The sequence below is a fragment of the Myotis daubentonii genome, chromosome 6 (genome assembly GCF_963259705.1).
Source record: "Myotis daubentonii chromosome 6, mMyoDau2.1, whole genome shotgun sequence".
NCBI classification, from domain to species: Eukaryota; Metazoa; Chordata; class Mammalia; order Chiroptera; family Vespertilionidae; genus Myotis; species Myotis daubentonii.
The window spans coordinates 74,440,545-74,465,378 of record NC_081845.1 but is presented as its reverse complement, the minus strand read 5'-3'; the positions used below and the strand labels follow the sequence as shown (position 1 = coordinate 74,465,378).

At 38.6% G+C, this 24,834-nt stretch overlaps 1 protein-coding gene across 21 annotated transcripts in view; it reads right to left on the bottom strand.

The window, feature by feature from the left end:
• The window catches only part of DST (dystonin), a 440,752-nt gene that overhangs the window by 189,162 nt on the left and 226,756 nt on the right, over window positions 1-24,834 (bottom strand). For all 21 annotated transcript variants that reach the window (XM_059701312.1, XM_059701317.1, XM_059701314.1 and 18 more), the window contains one exon: window positions 9,538-9,704. In XM_059701312.1, coding sequence (XP_059557295.1) covers window positions 9,538-9,704 — 167 coding nt within the window. The remainder of the gene's footprint in view (window positions 1-9,537; window positions 9,705-24,834) is intronic.

Genomic DNA, 24,834 nt, shown 5'->3' with positions numbered 1-24,834 from the left:
GCAGGGGTGAGGAGCAGCAGCAAGGGGACAGGTGAGACATAAGGCTGGGTGGGCGACAGGGGCCAAGATGATGCAGAATCTCATGAACTGCAAAGATTTTGAATATTTTTACGAGAACTATAGAAAACCATTACAATGCATCAATGGCCCTAGATGGCATGGCTCAGTGGATAGAGCATTGACCTGCAGACCAAAGGATCCCAGGTTTGATTCCAGTCAAGGGCACATACCTTGGTTGCAGGCTCCTTCCCAGCCCAGACCCTGGTCAGGCTCATGCAGCAGGCAACCAATCGATGTATTTCTCTCACATCAATGTTTCTGTCTTTCCCTCTCTTCCCACTCTCTCTAAAAATCAACTGAAAAAGATCCTCTGGTGAGGATTAACAAAAAAAGTGTTTTTTTTAAAAAAGCATCAAGGAAGGTTATAAGAGATAAAATTATCAGATCTGAGGTCCCATGGAGAAGCAATTTAAAGTGGTGAAAGTATTCCCACAGAATCCAGGCAGGGGACCATGGTGACTTACGAAAGAATGTGGTAGCAGTGGGGAAAAGGCTGGGACATATTAAGAAGGTCAAATCCACAGAAGGTAGTATTATAACACTGGTTATAACAACAAGGGGTATATGCATGACAGTCAACACAGAGAAAGTTGAAGGGGCAACCTAGGAACACTCTGTACTGGCCTCATGGGAAAGAGGTGGTCTGCAGAGAGAACTGAGCAGGAGCAGTCCACAAAACAGGAGGGAAAAACCGGGGAGTGTAGTTCTATAAAGCTTTAAAAAAAGAGTACTTTAAGAAGAAAAGACTAGTTAAGATAATCAAATACTGAGAAGAAAGATGAGGTCTGAAAATTGTCCACAGGATTTAGCCACACAAAAGTCACTCTAGAAGTCACGAGCTTAAGAGTGTTTTTGGTGGGTTATGGTGCCAGAAACCAGGTTAGCATGGGTTGAGGGATAAGTATGGAGCAAAGAAATAAAAATGGAATATATAGACAAGTCTGGCTTTAAGGAAAGGAGTAACATAAGGCAGTTACTGTTTGTTATTTTCTTAACAAAGAGGTCCCAAATGAACTTGAAGTCCAGTAGAAAGATCTGTTTAGAGAGAAAAATGTAATATAATGAGAAAGATTTGGGGAGCAATGGTTGAGATGGGATCCAGAACATGGGAGTTGGGGGACAGGTCCTAGATAGGTGGAGAGAGGCCTGCTCAGGGGCCAGGATGGATGCAAATGAAGCGAGGTTTGTCCCTTGGTAGCAAAAAGAAATACTTTACATCAAGCATGTCAAACTCGCGGGCCGCATGCCTTGTTCATTTGGCCCATGTTAGCCTCTGAGATTGACAGGCTTGCTTTACATGGATGGGTTCAGTGTCTCTGAGGGAATTGAGATTATCAGTTAACAATGATAATAGTTAACAATGAGAGAAGATTATCAGTCATCAAAAGTGAGGTGAGGGACAAAAAGTGAATTAAGACGGATGGAAAAAGACTGCTTGGTCAGAACCACTTGAGGCTGGTAACCATGAAGTTATAGTGACACCCATCTACCCTCAAGTCTAACATTCCCGGTGTGGTGTGCTTCACTGCGTGGGGACATACACACACAAAGCAGACAGCTGGGCTCACACAGGGCCAGGCTTTCCCGAGAAATGAGTATGCTCCTCAGCAGCTTGCAAGGAAGGCAAAGGATTCCGTAGAAGTTACACACACACACACACACACACACACACACACACACACACACAGCACCCCCTTTACCTAGAGATCAGTCTTAGAACACCTTCAACTCCAGAACACAACTCACCAACTCACACAAAGATACATGAAGCCACATATGTCACTTAACATCTGCCCTTCAATAAATCACACGATAAAAATATTCATGAAATTTGCCTCACTTATGCTATGATGGCAGAGCGGTTGCCATAACAAATTCCTGAAGATGACTGTTTGAATTAAATCATGTTAGGGCTTAGCATATTCTGACTGTTCTTATTGGTGCAAAAAGCATCTCACCTCCCCACCCCACCCATGGGGGGAAAAGGACTTGTAATATAGTCCTCCCTTCGCCCCCCCGCCACCCCCCCGAAATAAATATGAACATGCATGAGACCCACCCACAGTTGCGTAACTGGGTGTAGGCATTCCTTTATGCTCATATTTGGGCACATGCTGTTGAAAGAAACACAGCCAAGAACCTCAAGGTGGCCACAAGCTATGAAGGTAATTTTCCTTTTTCTCAAAACTAGATACTTGAGTTTATTTCAAATATTCTTCCAATTTTTTTTCTGAAACTCCCTACTAACAACAGGGAGAAAGCAAAGAACGAGAAACTGTTATTTATAGCAAGCTTTATTAGTACTTCAAGATTGAAATCTCACAACCTCAGAAATTAGAAGATACTTAATAAACTATGACTCACTTTGCAAACAATCAACTCCATAAAGCCTCATGGACTTCAGTAAGTACAGATAATAGCACTGATTTTGACAGTGGAGGTACTCCTTCATTACACACTTCCTAAACCTCTGGAATTGTGATAGGCACTCTCATATGTTAGCCTAAGACAGCCCCTACTGCTGATATTCAGGTAAAATGATGAGATCACTCCCAATTTGCCAACTTAATTTGCCCTTTACCCCAGTAAACTCTTAATGCATACATGTTTAGACTAATAGCTTGCATACCACACACAGAGAAACGTAGGTCTACAACTTCAGCTCCAGCACATACTTTAAAAGCAGAAGAAAAATCAAAGGGTAAATTAAAATTGCTAGAATGCAATTAACAAATAAAGTAAGGAATTGTTTCTTTCTTAAAGGCATCATGGAAGGGAACTAGTATTGAAGGCATATATATCAATATGACTCTTTTGGCAGACAGTTTAAACATATGTCTTTAAGTCGACCCCCCCGCAATTCTACTTCTAGGACTTTATCCTACAGGCACATTCTCACATCTGCACAAGACACATACAAAGTCCAATACAACATTTTTAAATAGCAAACAACATAATGGCCATCAATAAGGTGCTATTAAATAAAGTATGTTACATGCATATAATAGAACACTATGCAGTATTTAAAAGAATAAGGTAAATCTATTTGTTCTGATATGGAAAGATGTGTAAAATAAATTAAGGGGGAGGAAGCATAATGTAAAAAACATATCCTATGCTTTCATTTATGTTTTAGAAAAGATTATACATGTTTTCAAGACTGTGTGCTTATGTAAACTATACCTCAATAAAACTGACCTTCCCACCCAAAAAAAATAGGTATTTGTATATGCATAGAAAATTTCTGAAAGAATATGGAAGAAACTTAACAGTAATTGCCTCAGGAATCTGGGGGGAGGGGAAATCACATTTCTGTACATACCCTTTTACTCTACTTAATGTGTTAATGTATTTTCAGTTGGTTGGTATTTTTTTTAAGTCACAGGTATAAGAAAGAATAGAACTGTGGAAACTGCCAACAAAACTGACCAGGCTTTCATGGTGAGGACAGCCAGGTGAGCCATACTCCTATTAATTGTAGGGTCACTTGTTCAGTTTTCTGACTCAAAAAAAAATGGAATTAGGAGAATGTTGCTATTCCTTACCTCATATCTATAAGGAATATTTCATATAATAATAGAAGAATTAGTATTATAAAGAATTTCTATAAATTAAACTCAGCAAGAGGGCCAGAAACACAGAAAGAAGGTAATATAAACAGATGTCTCTCCTAGATGCCAAGTCATATCTACAAATGTACAGATACATTAAAAACAGTCACCGGATGTGGCCACAAACTCATACACCTGACTTGGAGGCAGACGCACCACAAGCAGTGCAGGTGAGCTCTCTAAGGATTTAAAATTGTGATACTGATTAGAAGTCAACCATTTATGCTCTCAGAGTTCAACAGTTCTGAGTTTATTTGGTAAAGTAAGTAAGCAATGTGATTTTGCCTCACAAACTGAAATACTTGTGACTTTTTAAAAATTCATCATCTACAAGACTCTGTCAGTGCCCTAGCCCATGGCCACACAAACCAGAGCCCAACCTGTATGTGTGTACACACAGACTCAGTCTCTCTCTCTCTCTCTCTCTCTCTCTCTCTCTCTCTCTCTCTCTCTCAGTTCTGCAGCCTGAGGGCAGACCTGACTCTGAGGGATAAGAATTCTCTAGTCAACATCAACAGTCCAACTTCCTATGGGAACATTTCAAACCCTAAAGGGACCTGCTCCCTGTATAAAACCAGTCCACTCCAGTTTAGCTTGTAAGGCGTGGCTGGATCCAAGCATGTGGCTGAATCACAGGCCTCCGGGTCAGACTATTAAACAAGATTCTGACCACAGGCCTTATAGTCTAACCTTCCCAATTACAGCATCTTTAAACATTTAAAATAATGAAATATGATGGTCCCATTAAATTCTAATTCAAAAGGCAAACAATGAACAAAATAATTGCTACCTTCCCAACTACACACTCCGACAAGTGAAAAATCCCTAGCTGCCTAATTAGAAAATATCCAAATGGCATGCTCCTGAATATACAACCTATTTCAAAAATGTGGAGTCTTCCTTGGGTAATATATTTAAAAACATGCTTATGAAATGAATGCCAGAGCCCTTAAGAGGAGAATTAATTAAATGAATGGGATAATTAAAAACAAGAATAGGACAAGCAGAAACTAGTAAACAGAAATAATCTCTCTTCATAACACTCCCCCCACCCCCAGGCATTTTAGTCTTGACACACTTAGATCTTTCCATATCGCCACCTTAGGTTCATTGGGCCCTACTGCACACTTTGTACTCCACCTTCTGGCCTGTGGGCCGCATTCATGTTCATGCCTGCTCAGGCAAACATGTTTTCACACTGAGAGATGCTGGGTGCTGCTGTTGCGGAACTTGGCTTTCATCAATGATACCCACTTGGAGAGACTGATAAAGTAAAACAAGTCAGGAGCTGAACTTCAAGCTTGAAGACAGAGCTTTACTTCTCTCAGAAAAAAAAAAAGGTCATTTTTCCTGATACCAGAGCACACTTAAGCACACAAGAGCACAGAACTATCCGCTGAACCCTCGGCTTGTAACCCCTACTATTGAAGAATGTGGACTGCTGTGGAATTTTATTCTCTCTCTCTCTTAAACCTTGGTAACTCATTAATCTACTAGTGTTTAGGAGATACTCCTAAATCCCTAGGCTATTGGTTCTCAGTTAATTCTACTTCATCCTCTCTTGCTTTTAAGCTACTTACTTATCAAATGCTTTTGTGACATCCTTTTGATATAAGCCCATCAAATCCAGTCTTCCTTGTTATTCTTCTGAACGAAAACCAAGGCCAGGGGCAATAGTGAGGCTTATTTACCTAAGATCTCTGACTAGTGTGGTTTTTCGTGAAAAAAACATTAACATGCTTGAAAGAAATTTTAAACTATACAAACAAGAGAAACTAGTACAGATATATGGTATTTTTATTATTTTAACCCTTTCCATTAAAAACTAAACATTCCTAGAAGAAATCAGGAACAGAAATTCCTAAGACAACTAATAGAACAACATAATGTATGTGTCAATGACCTTTTTAAATAGAACTTATACAACTATCTCTTGTAATGTTTTCCACTAAACCGTATTAGTTTAACATCTTATTACCCACTGTGCAATCCAGTCTCTTCATTCTCTTTAGGACAGTATGACCTACTAAAACTACAGAACAGTTCAGTTGTGTTTGCTCTTATGTATGCTCAGTGCTCCCTTATAACAATTTTCCTTTTCTGTGAACTGCCTGAAGCTATCCTTTTCACATTTCTTACTGGTTTCTTGGTCATTTTACTGATTTGCAAAAGCACTTTTAGTAGCATTTTACCTCTGATATAATTTGCAAAAATTTCTTCCAATTTTAAACTACACAAACAAGAGAAACTATACAAATTTTAATAATTTTTATTTTAAATAAAAATAAAAGGTAGGTGATATTAAGCATGTCATTTACCATAGGAGCCTCTGCTTATATAACTTGCTAATTTAATAAATGGATGAAATGGAAATAGTGCCATCTATTTCACAGGCAGGACTGCGATAGTTTTATAAGCTACTACATAAAAAAACACAGCTCAGCTAGCCAGAAACTGATATGTGGTCAATATTCTGCACATATTTCTGGGGTACCTACTATGTAACAGTTACTTTCTTTTTACCTTCATGAGTCATTTCTATTGTATAGCATCTACAAATTAGTCGCATTATATAAATTTCTCTTCGTTTTTATTTCACATAATTGTTCTTTCAAAAGAGAGAAATATTAGAAAATTAATTTTTCTATGGAATACTTTAGAATAACTATATTATAAGTGTACTACTCACTGGGGTTGACATTCTTTCTACTTTGAAAAATCACATTTTAGGTGGGAGCAATAAAAAATGCTAGAAAATCCAAATTAATATATGTGATTAATAACTTTTGACAATATGTACATTAATATGAAATCTGAAGGATGTTATTACTCTGTTCCCATTTCAGATCAATATTTCTAAATTTTTAGAACATATGTAGACAGAAATCTGACTAAATCACTATTTACAAATAATACCAGTTTGCTTTTAGATGACAAATATTATCTATTTTCCTTCTAATATCCAGATAAATCTTTCTTATTCTATCTAGGGCACAAAGACTTGCTGTATGAGGCATAATAATCCCTTTCTAGCCACTGAATCATGAGGTTCTTTCCTGCTAAGCCCTCACTCCCTTTCAAGATCTTTCTCAACAAAGTATTCCATATAGTTAGACTTGATAATTGAGTAGAAACAAAACCCATGTACCAGAAGTCAAATAAAATACATATTAATCATAAAACATTTAATCTAAAAACAATACCCAAAAAGTCCAATAAGTTGATATGTTTCTATAGCAAATCCAAATACATCACAAAAGTTATGGGAATAATTATCAATTTAAAGCAACTGTTAAATAATGCACTATTCTCTAAGTGTGAATATTATTGTCCAATATCCAAATATCTGCTTTCAACTCTTTACAACTTTGTCTCTTTTGTCATTAGAGTAAATCAAGACATTAAACCATTCAACAGTGAAAACTGTGTAGTTCAACGCATCCATTTAATTCTTACACATGCCAGAAGAAAAATTACGCAATTGTTTTTCAAGTAAAAAGTAAGGCCCAAGGACTTTAATTAAAATACAGTTCTCCAGATGAAAAATTCATTGTAATGAAAAAAAAACCACAGTAATATTTTATGAGGCACGGGGTAACTAAACTAAACTTCAGCAACAAAGAACTCTTGTAAGCTGTTAGACCTGATATTCAGTGTTTTAATCAATAAGTCTAACAAAGGAAAACAAAACAAACTAGGAAACCAAAGTTCAAAGTTAAACAATTTTCTAAAATGACCACACTGCCAAAATAAAAGTTCAAAATAAATAACAATCATTCTCTCTTTAAGCAATAAGCTCTATAACATTAAACTTCCCTGGGAAATTTTAGGATCTTGGACATATACATTGACTTACTTAAGTACTTAGGAGAAAAATGCACAGCATGCCCAGACCAGTTTGTACTTATAATCCTTCCTAAGTATTGTAGAGACAATGCCTGGAGACCATTGTTTTTAAAAGTCTATTATTTTAGGATAGCTAGTTCCTAAATGTGTCACTTCTACCTCAAAGGCTTTGAAGAAGAGAGCAGAGCACACCCTCAAAAATGCATCATGACATAAATCCTTTAAGTATAGCAGTCCAAATATTTTTATTCAAAAACCCAGATCTTATCATCCCACGTATACACAGGCCTCGGATGGCCTCACGTTTTAAGTCACATGAGAAGTGCGGTGTGATAATCACAGCATCTGAAAACACTCAACCCGCTTGTCACTGTGACTCAAGATCTGGCACTTTATTTGGGGCAAGTGTAGGCAAGTTGATCCTGGTTTTTCTTTTTAATTCATGAAATGCTGTTCCATAAAGGAAGCAGACTATTATAGTGCTCAAAAGGGGCTATTGGGTGTGGATATATAGGAGATTCAGATATTAAAATTTCCAACAGAAAAAAAGGGAGAAAGAAGAAGGGAGTGAAAGGAAAGGAAGAAAGGAAAAGGGAAGAGAAGCGGAGAATAGGATTTCGAGTCAAACAGACCAGGGTTAGAATCTTAGCTCTGTAACTTATTAGCAGTGGGGCCTCGTTGAGGTCCCTCATCTGTAAAAGTGAGATAATAGCAGTTCCTGTGGGGAGATTTGCATGAGATAACGTATGGAAAGCACTTACAGAATACCTAACCCATAGAAAGTTATTCAAACATTAACTGTTCTATGTAATTATTATTTTTATTGTAATCAAATGTTTGTCAGCTTCATGAGTTATAGCTTAGGCTTATTCTATTTAGGAAAATATTCAGTTCTTCAACAACATGATATAACCTTTGAAAAACTAAGAAAAATAACTGAGATCAAGAGATACGTAGTTTTTAATCGATAGTTTTCTAGGGATTTTGGTTCTTATAAGGTAACTAGAGGCCTGGTGTATGACATTCGTGCACGGGGCGGAGGGGGGAGGGGATTCAGCCCAGCCTGCACCCTCTTGCAGTCTGGGACCCCTTTGGGTCCTCAGCGCTGCCATGGAGGTAGGAGAGGCTCCTGCCACCACCACTGTCCTCGCCAGCAGTGAGCCTAGCTTCTGGCTGAATGGCACTCCCCCTGTGGGAGAACCCTTACCACCAGGGGGCAGCTCCTGTGTCTAGCGTCTGCCCCCTGGTGGTCAGTGCATGTCATAGTGACCAGCTGTTCTGCCATTCGGTCGATTTGCATATTAGGGTTTTATTATATAGGATAAGCATAAACTCAAGAGCCAGAGTGCCTGGGTCTGAATCCCAAGTTGGCCCCTTGCTGGCTGTGTGACTTTTAGCAAGGGTTTACTCTGTATCTCAGTTTCTTTCTGTTAACTGGGGGTGACAACATTCCCTTAGGGCTGTGGTGAGGATTAAATGAATTAATATATGTAAACTGCTTAGGATAGAGCCTGGGACTTAGTAAGTGCTAGGCAAGTGTTAACTTGGACTTAGTTGTTACTAATTCTCAGCAGAAAAATGTTTTACCATCCCTAAATTGGCCACTGTTAAACTGAGCTACTCACTAGAGTAATTAGAGTAGGAAACTATAATTTGGAAATTTGTAAGCTCTAAGCCTGAACTAAACCTTTGTCTTATTATTGCTCATCAGTTCTCCATATACACAAACTTGGTCACCTACCTGTAAATTCTACATATCAGAGCTTACTATCTGCTAGATTACTGGCACAAACCAAAGACATATTACAGATATGTAATATGTGCCTGCGTGTGCACACCAAGCTTAGAGGGGAGGTCTCTGAGTGGTGGGAATGTCATGTTTTTATTTTTACTCGTCTGTATTTTCTAATTTTCTGCCACACACCTATATTGCTTCTGTAATAATAAAAGGTTCTTTTAAAATGTGGAAATGAAAGAAACTCATATTTCTCTAAGGAAAAAAGTCCCACAGATTCCATACCTGTATTTATGAATGATGGCATTAAACAGTTTTCCATCTCTCCAGCAGGTAGTGAAATTTTCGCACCGTATGCCAGCATAACCCTCTGTTGCCTGCTGTGTCCAGAGCAGCAATCTCTCTTTCGCAGACATATCCTCTGACTCTCCAGTAACATGGATATCAGATATCTAAACACAATGGAAAGTGTTCAATCATTAGGAAAAAAGGAAGCTAACTCAGATAAACAACCTACTATGTACCCAGAACTGTGCTAGTGCTGTTTTACTTAATCCTCATAACTCTCACTTGTACGCTAGGTCTATTTCCCCCATTTATATCTACGGAAACTGGGTTTCAAAAAAGTTAATAGACTGAAAAAGTTGGATTAAACCTAAGCATCTAGTTTTTTTGTTATACCCAAATGTCACAACATTAAAAAGAAATCTACATTCCTCTTGATTAATCAGATCTGTTAAAACAATTCAAGCAAATGTTTTTCCAAGTTTAAAGGGATCAAAAGTAAAACGTACAAATAATCTACATTACCACCTGCAGCGCAGAATTTGATCCAACAGATATTGTGCAAAGATGGCAAAACAGTACCCTCTCCAATGAACTACATTACATAACAACTTGGCCTAAAGGTTCTTTCATTTTAGTGTGAGTCCTTGCTCAGCCTACTCAACATGAAACCTTTAACACCTGATTTTTTTTACCCATCCTTTTTGTTTTCATTCAATTTTCTAAAATTCTCTTCCATTAAATAACAAAAAACAGGTCACCAGCTCACATGATTTCTATTTTCTTCAGGACCTCTTTGTAAGGTTCCTCCTTAATCTGCTGATAATGACATTAAGGCACCAAGAGACTTTAGCAGGGGTCACACAGAAATTCCAAAGCTGGGATTACCATCAACAAACAACTATTCCCTCATCCAGTGCAGGACACAAAGCCAGGGGGTCAGGAAGACAGGCCAACAAGCCAAGATCAGACTGGAAGCAAGACATAGGGAGGTACAAGTCACTTAGCAACAGGAGGGAAAAAATAAATCACTAGAGTCACAAGATTGGCTTCTATCGGGGCCACTAGTCCCATGGCTTTGAATAATTCATTTCATGTCTGTGAGTCAGCTTCTTCATCTATAAATGAGGAAGTAGGAGGTAGAAGGAGATAATATTTAAGATTTTTTCAGTGTAAAGTGTTACTATGAGATTATAAATACAACACAGAAGTCAGAGGTCAAAATAGGCACAATCGAGCAACTGAAAGGAGAGAATTTGAAAAAAACACAGAAGACTAAAGAAAGCCTTTAGTCACCATGGCAATGCCAAGCTCCAACAGGGAGCCCTTTATTTCTCCCAGCGGCCACAAGTGCCAGAGGCGTGACCCACCCAGGGCCCTAGGGCAAGCAGGCTGCAGCAGTTGAAGGCCACAGTAGGCTTGGCAGCCCCTACCACCAGGACTTGGAGATGACAGCCGCACTGTCTTTCCCCAGCACTCAGCAGAGGCAGCTACGCCCTGTGGAGCTCCGCTCACAGCCATAGCAGAGACGTGCTCCTGGACAAGTGGCAGGATTTTAATCATCTTTCCTAGGAGTCTGTGTGTGTTAACATCAGTAGCACGGAAAAGAACTAGGTTCGTGAACACATTATATAGGATACATAGAAGGAATGTCTTTTCTTTTTTTCTAGTTTATTTTCTAAAGAAGGAGGAAAGAGAAGCGAGAGAGAAAGAGAGGCGGGGGCCAGAGAGAGAAACAGAGACAGGGAAACACTGATGTTAGACATTGATGTGAGAAACATCGGTGAGTCGCATCCCATAATGCACCCCAACCAGGGATCGAACCCACAACCTAGGCATGTGCTCTGACCGGGAATCAAACCCATGATTTCCTGGTGCACGGGACGATGCTCCAACCAACTGAGCCACACCACCAAGGCTCTGTCTTTTTTTCTAATGTGGACAAAAAAGAGCTCAAAAATCACCGATATTTTTCTGCCCAACATCCAACTGATATTCTGGATTAAAATCATGCTAGGAACCTTTCAAGCACATTGTGTAAGCTTAAATCCCATCTCCACCACTTACATGTTCAAATGACTTAGCTGCTTCAACCGTTCCCTCACTTGTGAAAGAATCGTGGTAATAATTATTACACTGTGTTGTGAGAATTCAACAAGTGAGCACAGTGTAATGCCTGGCATGGTGTAGTAAGTGCAGGCTCGACATGTCAGCTATTTTACTGTTTTGATTATTAGTCTTTATGACAAAGGGAGAAGCACAACCTTGGCTCTGTTGTTCTCCCAATTCTCTCCCTGTAAAGAGGAGTAAAAGATAAAGCTTTTAAATTTGCTGCATCAAAATAATCAAAATCTATAAACAGGAGGGCTCAGGGAAACTAACCTAGGAAACTGCAAAGGAAAAAGTCGAGGCTTTAGGTAAAATTCCACAAGTCCCTCTTAACCTTTGCAAGTTATAAAATCACTGCCTTGGGGAACCTTGCACTGCAGAGCTACCTGGGTGGTATTTACGGCTATATAAAGAAAAAGGAGATAGCTGGGAAGGGGGAGGCTATTTCCTCCTGGGTAGAACATTCCATGCCAGTTTGGTCACAAAAGTAATTACCTAGTTAACAAGGGAAGTTGGTAAATTCCAATTGCAAGGTACCAATTTACGTTTAATAGATTCAAGTGCTAAACAGCATTTTACCATAGAAACATTTAGAAGTCTGAAAATAGTCTGAATACAAACCAAGAGAAAATCACATATTTTTATTAAATAAGCTGCTAATAGATGGATTTCGGATTGTTACACACACACACACACACACACACACACACACACACACACAAATTTAGTGTTAGACATGCATACACTATTTAAAAGGCTATACTTTAAAAATGCCTATTTAAGCACGTTAGGAACCAAACTTTAATATATCAAAGACTACTAACACTCACACATTTTCATATCCTCCTGTTATATCCAATTAGCTTATCCCCACGTGGAGAGGTAAGGTATTTTTTATTTTTTTCCTTTGTATTGAATGTACGGGAGTGACACTGGTTAACAAAATTATACAGGTTTCAGGCGCACAATTCTGTATACTGTATTGCGTGTCCACCACCTCCAGGTCGAGCTTTCCTCCATCTCCACTTACACTCTGACGCCCTCCTCCGCCTCTCCTCTCCCCACAACGGTCACCACACTGTTATGCCTGTCCATGAGTTTTTTCTCTCTTTTTTCTTTTTTGCTCAATCCCTCCACTCTCCCACCCAATCCCTCCCCCAACAAATATACTGTACCATTAGCCACTATCTATGGGACTATATCAAACTGCTTGCGACACCATGCAGCCAAAAAAATAACAAATGCTGAAGATTGTAAATCTGCTCTTGTTATTCATGACTCTTGATATACAGTCAGCAAGACAGCCTGAATCCTCCAGCAATAGCAGGTCAGGCTGGGCCCTAGGAAGGAATCAAGACTCCTTCCGTCAAGTCCTGGAGGCACTACAGTGATGACGAGAGAGGGTTTCAATTCATGCTGCCTGGGTTCACATCCTATTGGCCAAGAGTTAACAATTTTTTTAAATTTCATTTTTCAATTACAGTTGACATTCAATATTACTTTGTATTACTTTCAGGTGCACAGCATAGCGGTCAGGGGTGGGCAAACTTTTTGACTCGAGGGCCACAATGGGTTCTTAAACTGGACCGGAGGGCCGGAACAAAAGCATGGTTGGAGTGTTTATGTGAACTAATATAAATTCAAAGTAAACATCATTACATAAAAGGGTACGGTCTTTTTTTTTTTTTTTTTTTTTAGTTTTATTCATTTCAAACGGGCCGGATCCGGCCCGCGGGCCGTAGTTTGCCCACGGCTGGGTTAGACAGTCATATACTTGTCAAAGTGGCCCACCCAATAATCCTTATGCAATACTTTACATCCCCGTGACTATTTTGTCGCTACCAATTTGTAACTTCTTAATCCCTTTACCTTTCTAACAAGCCCCCAAATCCCCTCTCCTCTGTCAGCCATCCATCTGTTCTCTGTATCTATGAGTCTGTTTCTATTTTGCTTGTTTATTTCGTTCATTAGATTCCAGATGCAAGTGAAACCACATGGTACTTGTCTTTCTCTGTCTGACTGATTTCACTTAGGAAATAATACCCCCTAGGTCCATCCATATGCAAATGGTAAGATTTCATTCTTTTTATGGCCCAGTAATACTCCATGTATATGTGTATCACATCTCCTTAATCCACTTGTCTATTGATGGGCACTTGAGTTGCTTCCATATCTTGGCTATTGTAAATAACTCTGCAATGAACACAGAGGTGCATATATTCTTTCAAATTAGTGCTTTGGGTTTCTTTGGAAATATAGCCAGAAGTGGAATCACTGGGTCAATAAGGCAGTTCCATTTTTAATTTTTTGAGGTATCGCCATACTGCTTTCCATAATGACTGCACCAATCTACATTCCCACCAACAGTGGATGAGGGTTCTCTTTTCTCCATATCCTAGTCCACACTTGTTGTTTGTTGATTTATGGATGACAGTCATTCTGACAGGTATGAGGTGATATCTCACTGTGGTTTTAATTTGCATTTCTCTGATGATTACTGACATTGAGCATCTTTTCAGATGTCTACTAAGGGCTCAGTGCATGAATTTGTGCACCTTGAAAGGAACTGCAGTGGGCACAGGGGCGGGTCTCGGCCCATTCTCCAAGCCCCCACCTGGCTTCTCCCGCCGCGGCCCTCGGTCCCCTGCCTGCCAGCAGCCCCGCTCCTGCTGCCACTGCTCCCATGCACTGACGGTGCAGAGCAATTGGGGCAGGTGCCAGCAGTGGGTGCAAGTGGCAGCTGCTGGCCCCAATCACCCCTCAGGAGCAGGGGGAGGTGGAGAAGCCCTCAGGGGCAATTGGGGCTGGCAACTGCCACTCGCACCTGCTGATGGCACCAAGCGATCGTGGCCAGTGCCAGGCGCCGGCAGTGGGTGCAAGCAGGCCTGGCGCCAGCAGCAGGTGCAAGGGTGCGTGGGAGCAAAGAATTTTCAGTAACCACCAGAGGGTCGCCCCGATGACAGTGACCAGTGCTCTGCCTTGATCTGTCCCCGCCACTCCACCCCCGTTGTTCGGTTGTTCTGTCATTCAGTCTATTTGCATATTAGGGTTATGTATATAGATTGGTCACCTGCATGTCATCTTTGAAGAAGTATCTATTCAAGCTTCTGCCCACTATTTAATTGGATTATTTTGTGTGTTGTATGAGTTCTTTATAAATTTTGAATATTAACCCCTTTTGTGAGATGTATCATCGGCAAATATCTTCCCCTATTCAGTAGGTTATCTTTCTGTTTTGTTAATGGTTTCCTTTGCTGTGCAAAACCTTTTTAATTTTATGTAAACCCGTTTCTTTATGTTTTCTTTTGTTTTCCTTGCCCAAGAAGATATAGCAAAAAAAAAAAATATTGCTAAGAGAAATGTTAGAGTTTTTACTGCCTATGTTTTCTTCTAGGAGTTTATGGTTTTGAGTTTCACATTTAAGTCTTTATCCATTTTGAGTTTATTCTTGCATATGGTGTAAGAAGGTAGTCTAGTTTCATTTATTTGTATGTACCTGTCCAATTATCCAATACAATGTGTTGAATAGACTGTCTTTACCCCACTGTATGTTCTTGCCTCCCTTGTTATATATTAATTGGTCATATAGGTGTGGGTTTATTTCTGAGGGATCTCTATTCTGTTCCATTGATCTATGTGTTTATTTTTGTCAGTACCATGTTGTTTTGATACTACAGCCTTGTAGTATAGTTTTATATCAGGTAGTGTGATATATCTTCTTTGTTCTTCTTTCTCAAGATTTCTGTGGCTATACAAGATCTTTTGTGGTTCCAGATTCATTTTTGGATTATTTGCTCTAGTTCTGTGAAAAACGTCATTGGTATTTTGATAGGAATTATATTGAATCTATAGATTGCTTTGGGGAGTATGGAAATTTTAACTATATTAATTCTTCCTATCCATGGGCATGGTATATGCCTCCATTTATTTGTATCTTCCATTACTTTCTTCAATGTCTTATAATTTTCCAAGTTACAGGTATTTTGCCTCCTTGGGTAAATTTATTCCTAGGAATTTTATTTTTTTGATGCAATTGTAAATGGATTGTATTCTTAGTTTCTCTTTCTGATAGTTCAACATTGGTGTATAAAAATGCCACGAATTTCTAAATATTTATTTTGTATCTTGCTACTTCACTGAATTCATTTATCAGTTCTGGTATTTTTTTATGGAATCTTTAGAGTTATCTCTATATAGTATCCTGTCCTCTACAAGTAGTGACAGTTTTACTTCTTTCTTTCCAATTAGGATTATGATCCAGAGCTATTCACATATTCTCTCTAAAATCCATTTCCTCATTTTAAAATTCAATGATGACATATAATTTCTACTCCTTGAGTGGTTCTAAAGATTGGATGGAATAATCCACATCAAGTGTTAACACAGTGCCTGGATTGTAGAAAACTATAAATGTTAGCTTCTCCCACCACAATTTTATTTGTAGTATTTGCTGCTTAAAGCTTCTCACCAGCAATCTGTCAGCTAGCATCAAAAACAAACAAAATACTTGTACCAGAGTTCGTTTTGGAAACTTGAAGCCCTCATGCCTCACATACAGGTCACTGTTGACTACCATCCCTTCCTGTAACTGAGCCTCTCATGCCCTTACGATACCTCTGCTTCATCTCTCCTGACCCAGCTGGCCACCATTCCTAACTTCCCAGAAATATTATTCCATGGAACACAGTCTCTTACACCTTCAATACCTTACACTGTTTCTGTCTTTTTACTAACCTACAGGTCTCTGCCACTATATTAACTCAAGTCTCAGGCACTACAAGCAGAGCGAATGTATTCTAACTCCCTAATGAGGCAAAGCCAATAGTTTTCATTAGCCATGCATATGATGCCCTCATTTTTACACTGCCGGCCACTCTTGCACTACCACCTTCTTCCCCTCCTCAGTTTGGCACCTGGCTGAGTTTGTGCCTTTTTCCAGCTAGCACCTCGTCCTTACGTTCTTGATCTCCTCTCTACTTTAGCTGTTCACGTACCACATCCTGGATCTCATCACCTTGAACCAGAACAAGTCCACCTCAGATATTTAATTTCTGAGAGCAATTTTCCATTTTTCTAGCACTGTCATTCCCTAACTCTAGTTAAACCAATTACCTGGTTTTGCCCACATCTCAGAGCCCTTGACTTTTTCAATTTTGTCCCAATCTAGGGGACCTCTTCTATCTTTACCTCCTTCTCTACCTGGTCTGCACTGCATGATCCAACACGTCAATCAATATCCTCAACTCCCTCACACCTTTCCCTTACCCTGCAACTACCCAGCCAAACTTCAGCCCTTATCAAGTCAGCGCTATGTCTTCTCTACATTTGCCTTAAGCTTTAAGCTATAAAGATCTATTATAGAAAACCATACTACCATGTGAACCAAATGAATGCAAATTCAATTTCAACAGCATCTTTTAAGACCCAATTATGATAGGTCTAAAATGATTCTGGGCTCAGCAAAGCTTCTACCTTCTTCTAGAACTGAGTCTCACTGTTGGGAATATGAGGTTTATATGAACTATCACATTTTAGTCTGCATCTCAGGAGCTTACATATAATCAAAATAATTATTTTGCCTTAGTATCTTTAACTTTTTAACTAAATAAGCAAATTCACTGATTGTTTTCTGGCTTATCTGCTTTAAATGTGAAATTTCAAAAATTATCACAGATTCTGCTAAAATAATATTTTATTATTTATTATTATCAGATACAATAAGTTCAAGTCCCACATGAAAATGGTACTGAATTGGTTAAAGCAAAGTACTGTAACAGAAAAACACCTAATCTTCATATACTTTTTGCTAATAGTTTTGGTCTCATGAATAGGCCAAATCTTTATTTCACTTGAATTACAGGGGGAATGTTATTTCCTCCCCATACAGCAGAAGCCAGAATGGGGTGGTACCAGTACATTGCTACAGCAAGAAAGGGTAACTTGCATTTTGCCAACTCTCTACTTATGTGTATTCATCTTCCTAGATAGTCGAAGCCTAAATTAGAAAGAAAAATCTTCAAGGTTTTTATGTCAAGGGCAAATATTTTCCAGAGCCCGGACACAAGCTGTTTACAGAAAACAGTTCTGGGCTATAAAAATACTCAACATTAGGCATTCTCAAAAACTGTCTGGTCATGTTAGGAAGCAGGTTCTCCAAATGTAATTCCAAGAATATTGTTCCCCCTGGTAATAAAATAAAATCTAACCATTTGGATAGGAGGTCCTCAACCCATTAAACTGGAAATTTGGCTGGTGGCTATATTTTAGAAAAATTATATTGAGCCCTTTAGAGCATAACAAAAGAATCCAGATGCCCAATTATATAAAGTTATTTTTATAGTTCAGAATTCTGGTCCTTGAGAACAAAGAATTCTCCATTTCTGTTTTAATTTTTCACTCCAGATAAGCAAGGTCCAAAACTAAAATTAAAATTAAAAACAAAACAAAACACTGAAAACTTACCTCAGCCTGAAAAAAGCAATGCCACCACCAACAAATAAACCCTCCATCTCTTTCATATATTCACCTCTCTTTTTCCCACAATGTCTCTACCATTACCACAACACTGGTATTTTACTATATACACATATATTTCCCTTCTCCCTCTTGGGAGAGCTCAGAAAATGTCCAATAATTGAAACCCTAATCATTGAACCAAAAGGATAAAGTAGAGGGTGTTGTGGGAGAGGCTCTGGGGTAGGATACAGGGGGAAATGACATCTTTTACAATGACATTGTTAGACACAGTCATGATAGGCCTAGAATGACATCTGGGCTCAAGAGAGTATCTGAGATCCTCTGGAACTAAGCCCCAGTGCCTGGATTAGTAATAATCTCCTATCACTGCACCAAGTCTTGCTCTACTCTCACTTCCAAGTTCCGGTTTTTCTTTACTCCACAGCCACAGTAATTGAGTTCAGTCTTGGCTGATCTCCCAGACTCAAGACATTCTCTTTCTATTTTATGATCAAATCATATAAACTTCAAACCTTGTGAACCACACGTCCCCTCTCTCCTAGAGTCTTCTGTTCTAGTTACTACTCCCCTTGGAACATTCTCCCCATACTCTGCCCAACATAGCATAGATTGGGTGCTCAAAACTATCTGTTAACTAAGAGGGGGGAGATACAGAGAGAGGGGGATGAGAAATACATTTCATGGTTTCATGTGGTATGAATGAATTTTAACCTGTGGTGTAAACATTGTCATCTTGGAAAAATAAAGGTTTCCAGTTAACCTCACTTTCCAATAATAGCAGAACAACCTGACCACTACACAAAAGTGCCCAGCGGAGAGCACATACCCACAGACTACTCCATGAGAACCCAGTATCAAGTAGTGAACCTAAGCTTCATCTGAATCATTTAGCTAAAACAATTTTTATAAATTTGGGACAGTACAGAACCTCAAAATGTATTTTTGATGAAAGAAAACCAGCCAACATGTCCCATCTCATAGCACATTCTGATTCCATTCACAGCTTATTGCTAGGTGACCCACTTACTGCTAAATGAATTGCAACAGCCTCACTGTGTTGGTCAGCTGAGGCTGTAAATGTGAAAGTCCTGTGAGTGAAGTCAATGCCACCAGACAACTGGGCGACAGAAACACCCTATTTTTACAGATGTTGTCATGGTTCTGGTATGCGCTGACTACACAGGAACAGCCAACTTCCAAAGTTGAGTCAGATAGTCCCTAAAACATAATTCACATTTTTTAAAAAAATGTATGTATTTCATTATTCTATGTAAGGCAAATAATAAAACTTTTACTTTTTTAAAAAATTAAATACTTATAATGTATTGAAAAGATTTAAAAGTTTAAATCAAGTTTACTGTTTAAGTATGATGCTAATGGAAATAAGTCATGTGGGAAAGGACAAAAACCATATGACTTCACTCCTATGTGGGATGTAAAACAGAAAGCAACAAAAGGACAAACAAAACAAACAGCCCGGCCCGCATGGCTCAGTGGTGACCTATGAACCAGGATGTCATGGTTCGACTCCTGGTCAGGGCACATGCCTGAGTTACAGGCTCGATCCACAGTGTAGGGCATGCAGGAGGCAGCCAATCAATGATCCTCTCTCATCATTGATGTTTCTCTCTCCCTCTCTGTTCCTCTCTGAAATCAATAAAAATATATATTTTTTAAAAACCTCATAGATAAGGACAACAGTAGGATGATGAATATCAGAAGGGAAGGGGTATGGAAAGAGAATGAGGAAGCTAAAGTGGGTCAAATATATGGTGATGAAAGGAGACTAGACTTTGGGTGGTGAGCACATGGTGTAATACACAGATGATGTATTATAAAATTGTAGCCAATATTACTGCAAATTTTTAATTTAATACATAAGTAAATAATGTATGTGTTACACTGGCAAAGGCAGTATCTCCTTAGTTAGGAGAACTAAGACATTAGTTTAGAGCAGGCTATAGATACAGTGAAGGATTAAGGAACCAAAGGAGCTCAAACCAAAAGAACATAAAGCCATTTGGTAAACTCCCTCATCCCACTGGTGAACAAGCTTAGACTGAAAAGGTGATGTGGTTTGTCCAGGGCATCATAGCACACTAGCAGGGGGGCCTGGGGTATGGACTTAGGTCTCCTAAATCCCAGTTCAGAATCTGCAGAAAAAGAAAATGGCTTCACACACATAGGCCACAAAAAGGCATCACCTGGCCCTGCCCCTGACATTATGTTTTCTTCCTCTCTCATACCAGAGCTCCTACCAGTAATGCTTTTGAAATGTATCTGTACTAAGGTGTAAACAACCAATATTAGCTAAACTTTGCAAGCCAGAAGGGAATGGCAAGAAATATTCAAACTGATGAAAAGCAAGGATCTATAACCAAAATTACTCTACCCAGCAAAGCTCTCATTTAGAATTGAAGGTCAGATTAAGAGCTTCACAGATAAGAGAAAACTAAAGGAGTTCATCACCTCCAAACCAGTATTACATGAAATGTTGAAGGGTCTTCTTTAAGAAGAAGAAGGGGGGAAAAGATAAAGAAATAGGAACAATAAAATGGCAATAAATACATATTTATCAACAATTGAATCTAAAAATCGAAATAAATGAACAAGGAGTCTAATGAACAAAATAAACAGATGAATAAAACAGAACCAGAGGCATGGAAACAGATCGAGGAATTTCAGAGGGAAGGGGGAAGGAGGGGCGGGAAGAGATTAACCAAAGATCTTATATGCATATATAAGATCTTATATGCATTACCTATGGACTCAGACAATAGGATAGTGAAGGCCTGGGGTGGGGTGGGACAGGGCAATGGGGGGGGGCGGGGGGGGGTGAACATCTAAAATAACCTCAACAATAAAGATATTTTTTAAAAAAAAGAATAGAATTTAGTTCCTCCCCGGGGCTATTTCTGTTCCTACAGGTGGACAAAAATTTCAAAATTTTAAGCTAATTATGGAATTAGAGGAATATAATGTTTGACACATAATTTTCAGTAAACATTTGCTGAAGAAATAGTGAGAGGGTGAGTGAGCTGGGGGGGAGGGGGGGTTGCGAGGGGGCGGGGGGAGGGATGAAAGGTAGCAGCCTACCCTACTTTTGCAGAACACTTTTGGTCCAAAGGAAAGAAAGAAGTGCTCTGTTAAATATTTTGAAAACTTATAGAATTCTTCTACTCAGTGGACAGTTACAAGATGTTTTATCTTTTCTACAAGAGCAGAGATAGTAATAAGATAACAGCATAAAGTGCTTACAGTGTACTAAGTCCTCTTCAAATACATTACCTCATTTAATCCTCAAATGAAGGAACCACCCTTTTTTTACAGATATGGAAAATAAGACTTGGGCTAAATTTAAGTCTTCTGACTCAAGATCTCCTAAGTTATCTTTCCTCTGCTATCCCAAGTCTACAGTGAAACCCTACCACATGCCAGAAAGAGCTTGATCCATTGATGAACCATCTCATTTTATAGAAGCAAAAACTGATTTAAGGGACACACTGTAAATAAAGAAATGATAGGTGGTCAGTACTTCTTCCCTACAAAACACAAGATCTATATTGGTTCCAGGGTAGACACAAGAGCGTTATCAAAGGAAACTTAATTCCTTCATATATTTTTGTTAAAATAAAAATAGAGTTTATACTATTTGAGAGAGTTTGTATATTAATGTGAATGAAAGCAGCAGGTTGTTAAGGGTGGATCACAAGATTCTTCTACCTCATGAGTCTCTTACCATAATTATTTCAAGAGTCGAAGTTTAACTTTGGAAGACTGGCACACAGCTATGAAGGGCAGTGACCAGTGTTCACCACTTACTGACCCTGAGACTTCTCTGGACCTCAGTTTCCTCTCATAGAAAGTATCCCTTCAAAGATACTGAGAGACTAAAATGATATGCCCACAGGGTTCAGTACAGGGCTGCCCCCTAGTGAGAGATGGTAACTGTGTACCAGGGTGATGATTGTTACTTAAACTTATTCACACTACTTGACCCTGCAGTCAGGCAAAAGCAAGTTCCATATTGATTTTGTCAACACAGGCAAAATTTTCAAGCCAAGATGTTTGCTTCCAAAGACAACCTCTTCAAAGATGTTTTAACTCTTCTGGCAGAAACAAATGTAATCAACACATTTTTAGTGTCTCTTTCCAAGTTTCAAGAATGTGTGAAAATGCTCCACAAAATATTTTTCACTATGAAGATGGCACAAATTTGATGGCTACCTTTAGCAAATGCTCATTTATTTCTTATTCCTATACAGGGAAAATCAACCAGAGATATAACTATTTTTCTTATACAGCAAAGGATTTTAAACTTTTGCATGTTCTTCATTTAACTGAAAAGATAGAGGCATTCTAATGCTCACAGAGACCCTAAATCTATGCAACTATTTTATAACTAAATTTTCACAAACTAGTTATGAAATCCAAATGACTAGAAATAGTAAAAAAAAATACATTTTCATTAAAAAAGATAAAATGATTCAGAAAGAAATGAGTTAGTCAACTGTAAACCAAAAGACCTTTGTTTTCAAGATCTGTAGAGCAACGCTACCATTTGAAAGGTGAAACATTTAGATGTTATCCTAGTCCTTGAATTCTAAATAAAATTCTGTAGCATAAGATTCATCAAAGACTTGGTTAAAGAAAAAGGTATTGAATAAATATTATATTTCAGTGAAACTGAATACTAATGTATTCTAATATCTTGAGATGGTTCTCAATTTTTTAAGATTTTATAATTAATTAAAAGCCAATTAATAAAAACATTCAACTATTCATTATTCAGGTCCTGACAATATAATTTGTATAATATCCACACCCCTCTCCTCCTTCTCTCTTTGGCTTCTTTCCTCATTAGGTCACTACACTCTTTATTGTCAATTCACCAAAGGATGAAAGGAGTATATAAATAGTTCAGTTTTCATTAGTTAATACAACTACATAGTATGGTTGAAAGTTAAAATTTAACCTCCTGAGTTTCCATGTCTTCATTCTATAAAAGAGGAACTGAATGCTTTGCCTATTACATGCAGTTCTTAGGATGGTCCAAAGACACAATGAGTCTGTCTGAAAGCCTTTTATCAATTCCAAAGCAATATACAAATATAAAGTATTGCTTTTTAAAAAATTTATTTATACCTTCTTATCATAGTAAAGGTATGCTGTGAGACTTCTATCAGGCACTCAAGTAGAGGCTGGCTGGGCCACCTCACAGAACCCCTTAGCCTGGAGGGACAATCTAGGTCAGCAAGGATTTAAAGAGGTAGGCTGGTCACCTACACTAAGAAAGACAAGTTTCACAGGATCAGTAAAGCTCAAGTCAGAGGCTTGAACTAAGTCTAAGGTTAAGAAAAGTTCAAAGAATTGCACACTATTCTACTTAGAAGCTAACTCAAAAGTCATCAAGCCCAACCTGCTTGTCTCAAAGTAAGAATGGACCAAATGTAGAGAATATGAAAAAGTTCTTGAAGGAACAGATAAAAGGAATAGGGGCTGACAGCCCATTTCTGGGATATAATATTAATCAAGGGTTAAAAGCCCTCTAATTCTCCAATGAAAATATAAACTCCAATGCAAACGAGCTCTATGCAAAGTTCTAACCGAAGATAATGAAGCAAACACAGCCCAACACCTCCAAGGTAACAGGAAGAATGTCCTAAGAGCAGTAGCTAAAGCTGTTGGTTCTGACTCTGTACGGCACCAAACAGTTTATCTAGACTACTGGGAAGTGAGTCATCAAACCCCTCAGATAAATAAAGGTTATACCATTCATCTTTTACCTAGAAGATAGGAGACTTTGGTCATAGCTCCATATCACAATTCTTTTACAAATTTGAATGGCAGGTTTATGACTTATTTTCACATGAATTTTTCATTGAAGTTTCAAAAATTATTAGATATACAATTAGGCGGGGGAAAAGAGGCTTCTGTACCAATGAGGAAACAGATTTTAAAAGTTTCCATTAATGAAAACATGGAAGGCTTACTCGATTCCAAATTACGCAAAAAACAGTTGGAAAACATATGTGAACAAACCAAGTGGTTTCATTCATAAACATGTGGCAACCAAGTCGCTTCCTCTTGCACTGACTTTCACACCAGACCTACGAAACTAATGCCGTAGACTGGATGCTTCCTTCTCTTTTTTTGAATATATTTTTATTGATTTCATAGAGAGGAAGGGAGGGGGAGCGAGATAGAAATGTGGATGTGAGAGTGCAACATGGATCGCCTGCCTCCTGTCCGCCCCCCTGCCGGGCCTTGACCAGGAATTGAAAGCACAGACTGGATGTTTTCTCTTTAAAATGCAGCCACTGTAAAATGTAAATAGAGTTGGTGACATAATATTGGCAAGGTGTGGTAGTGTCTATAAACAGGAACACCTCAGCAGCTAAGGCCAATGATGACGGTGCACATGAGCCTTAATAAACACCTCATCCTGTCACTGTGCAAACGACAGAATGGCCTGGCCAAGAATGTGTAACATCACATATACAGTACACAGATTTTTTTGCTAACAGACAAAATTAGAAATAGCTTTAGAAAAAAAAACCATCAACTCCTAACTAATAACATGTATAAGAGGTTGCTTGGGTAATGTACTTCTCACAAAGGCAAATAAATATTCACTTTTTTTTTAATCCTCACTAGAGGACATGCTTAGAGAGCGGAAGGAAATGAGAGAGAGAGAGAGAGAGAGAGAGA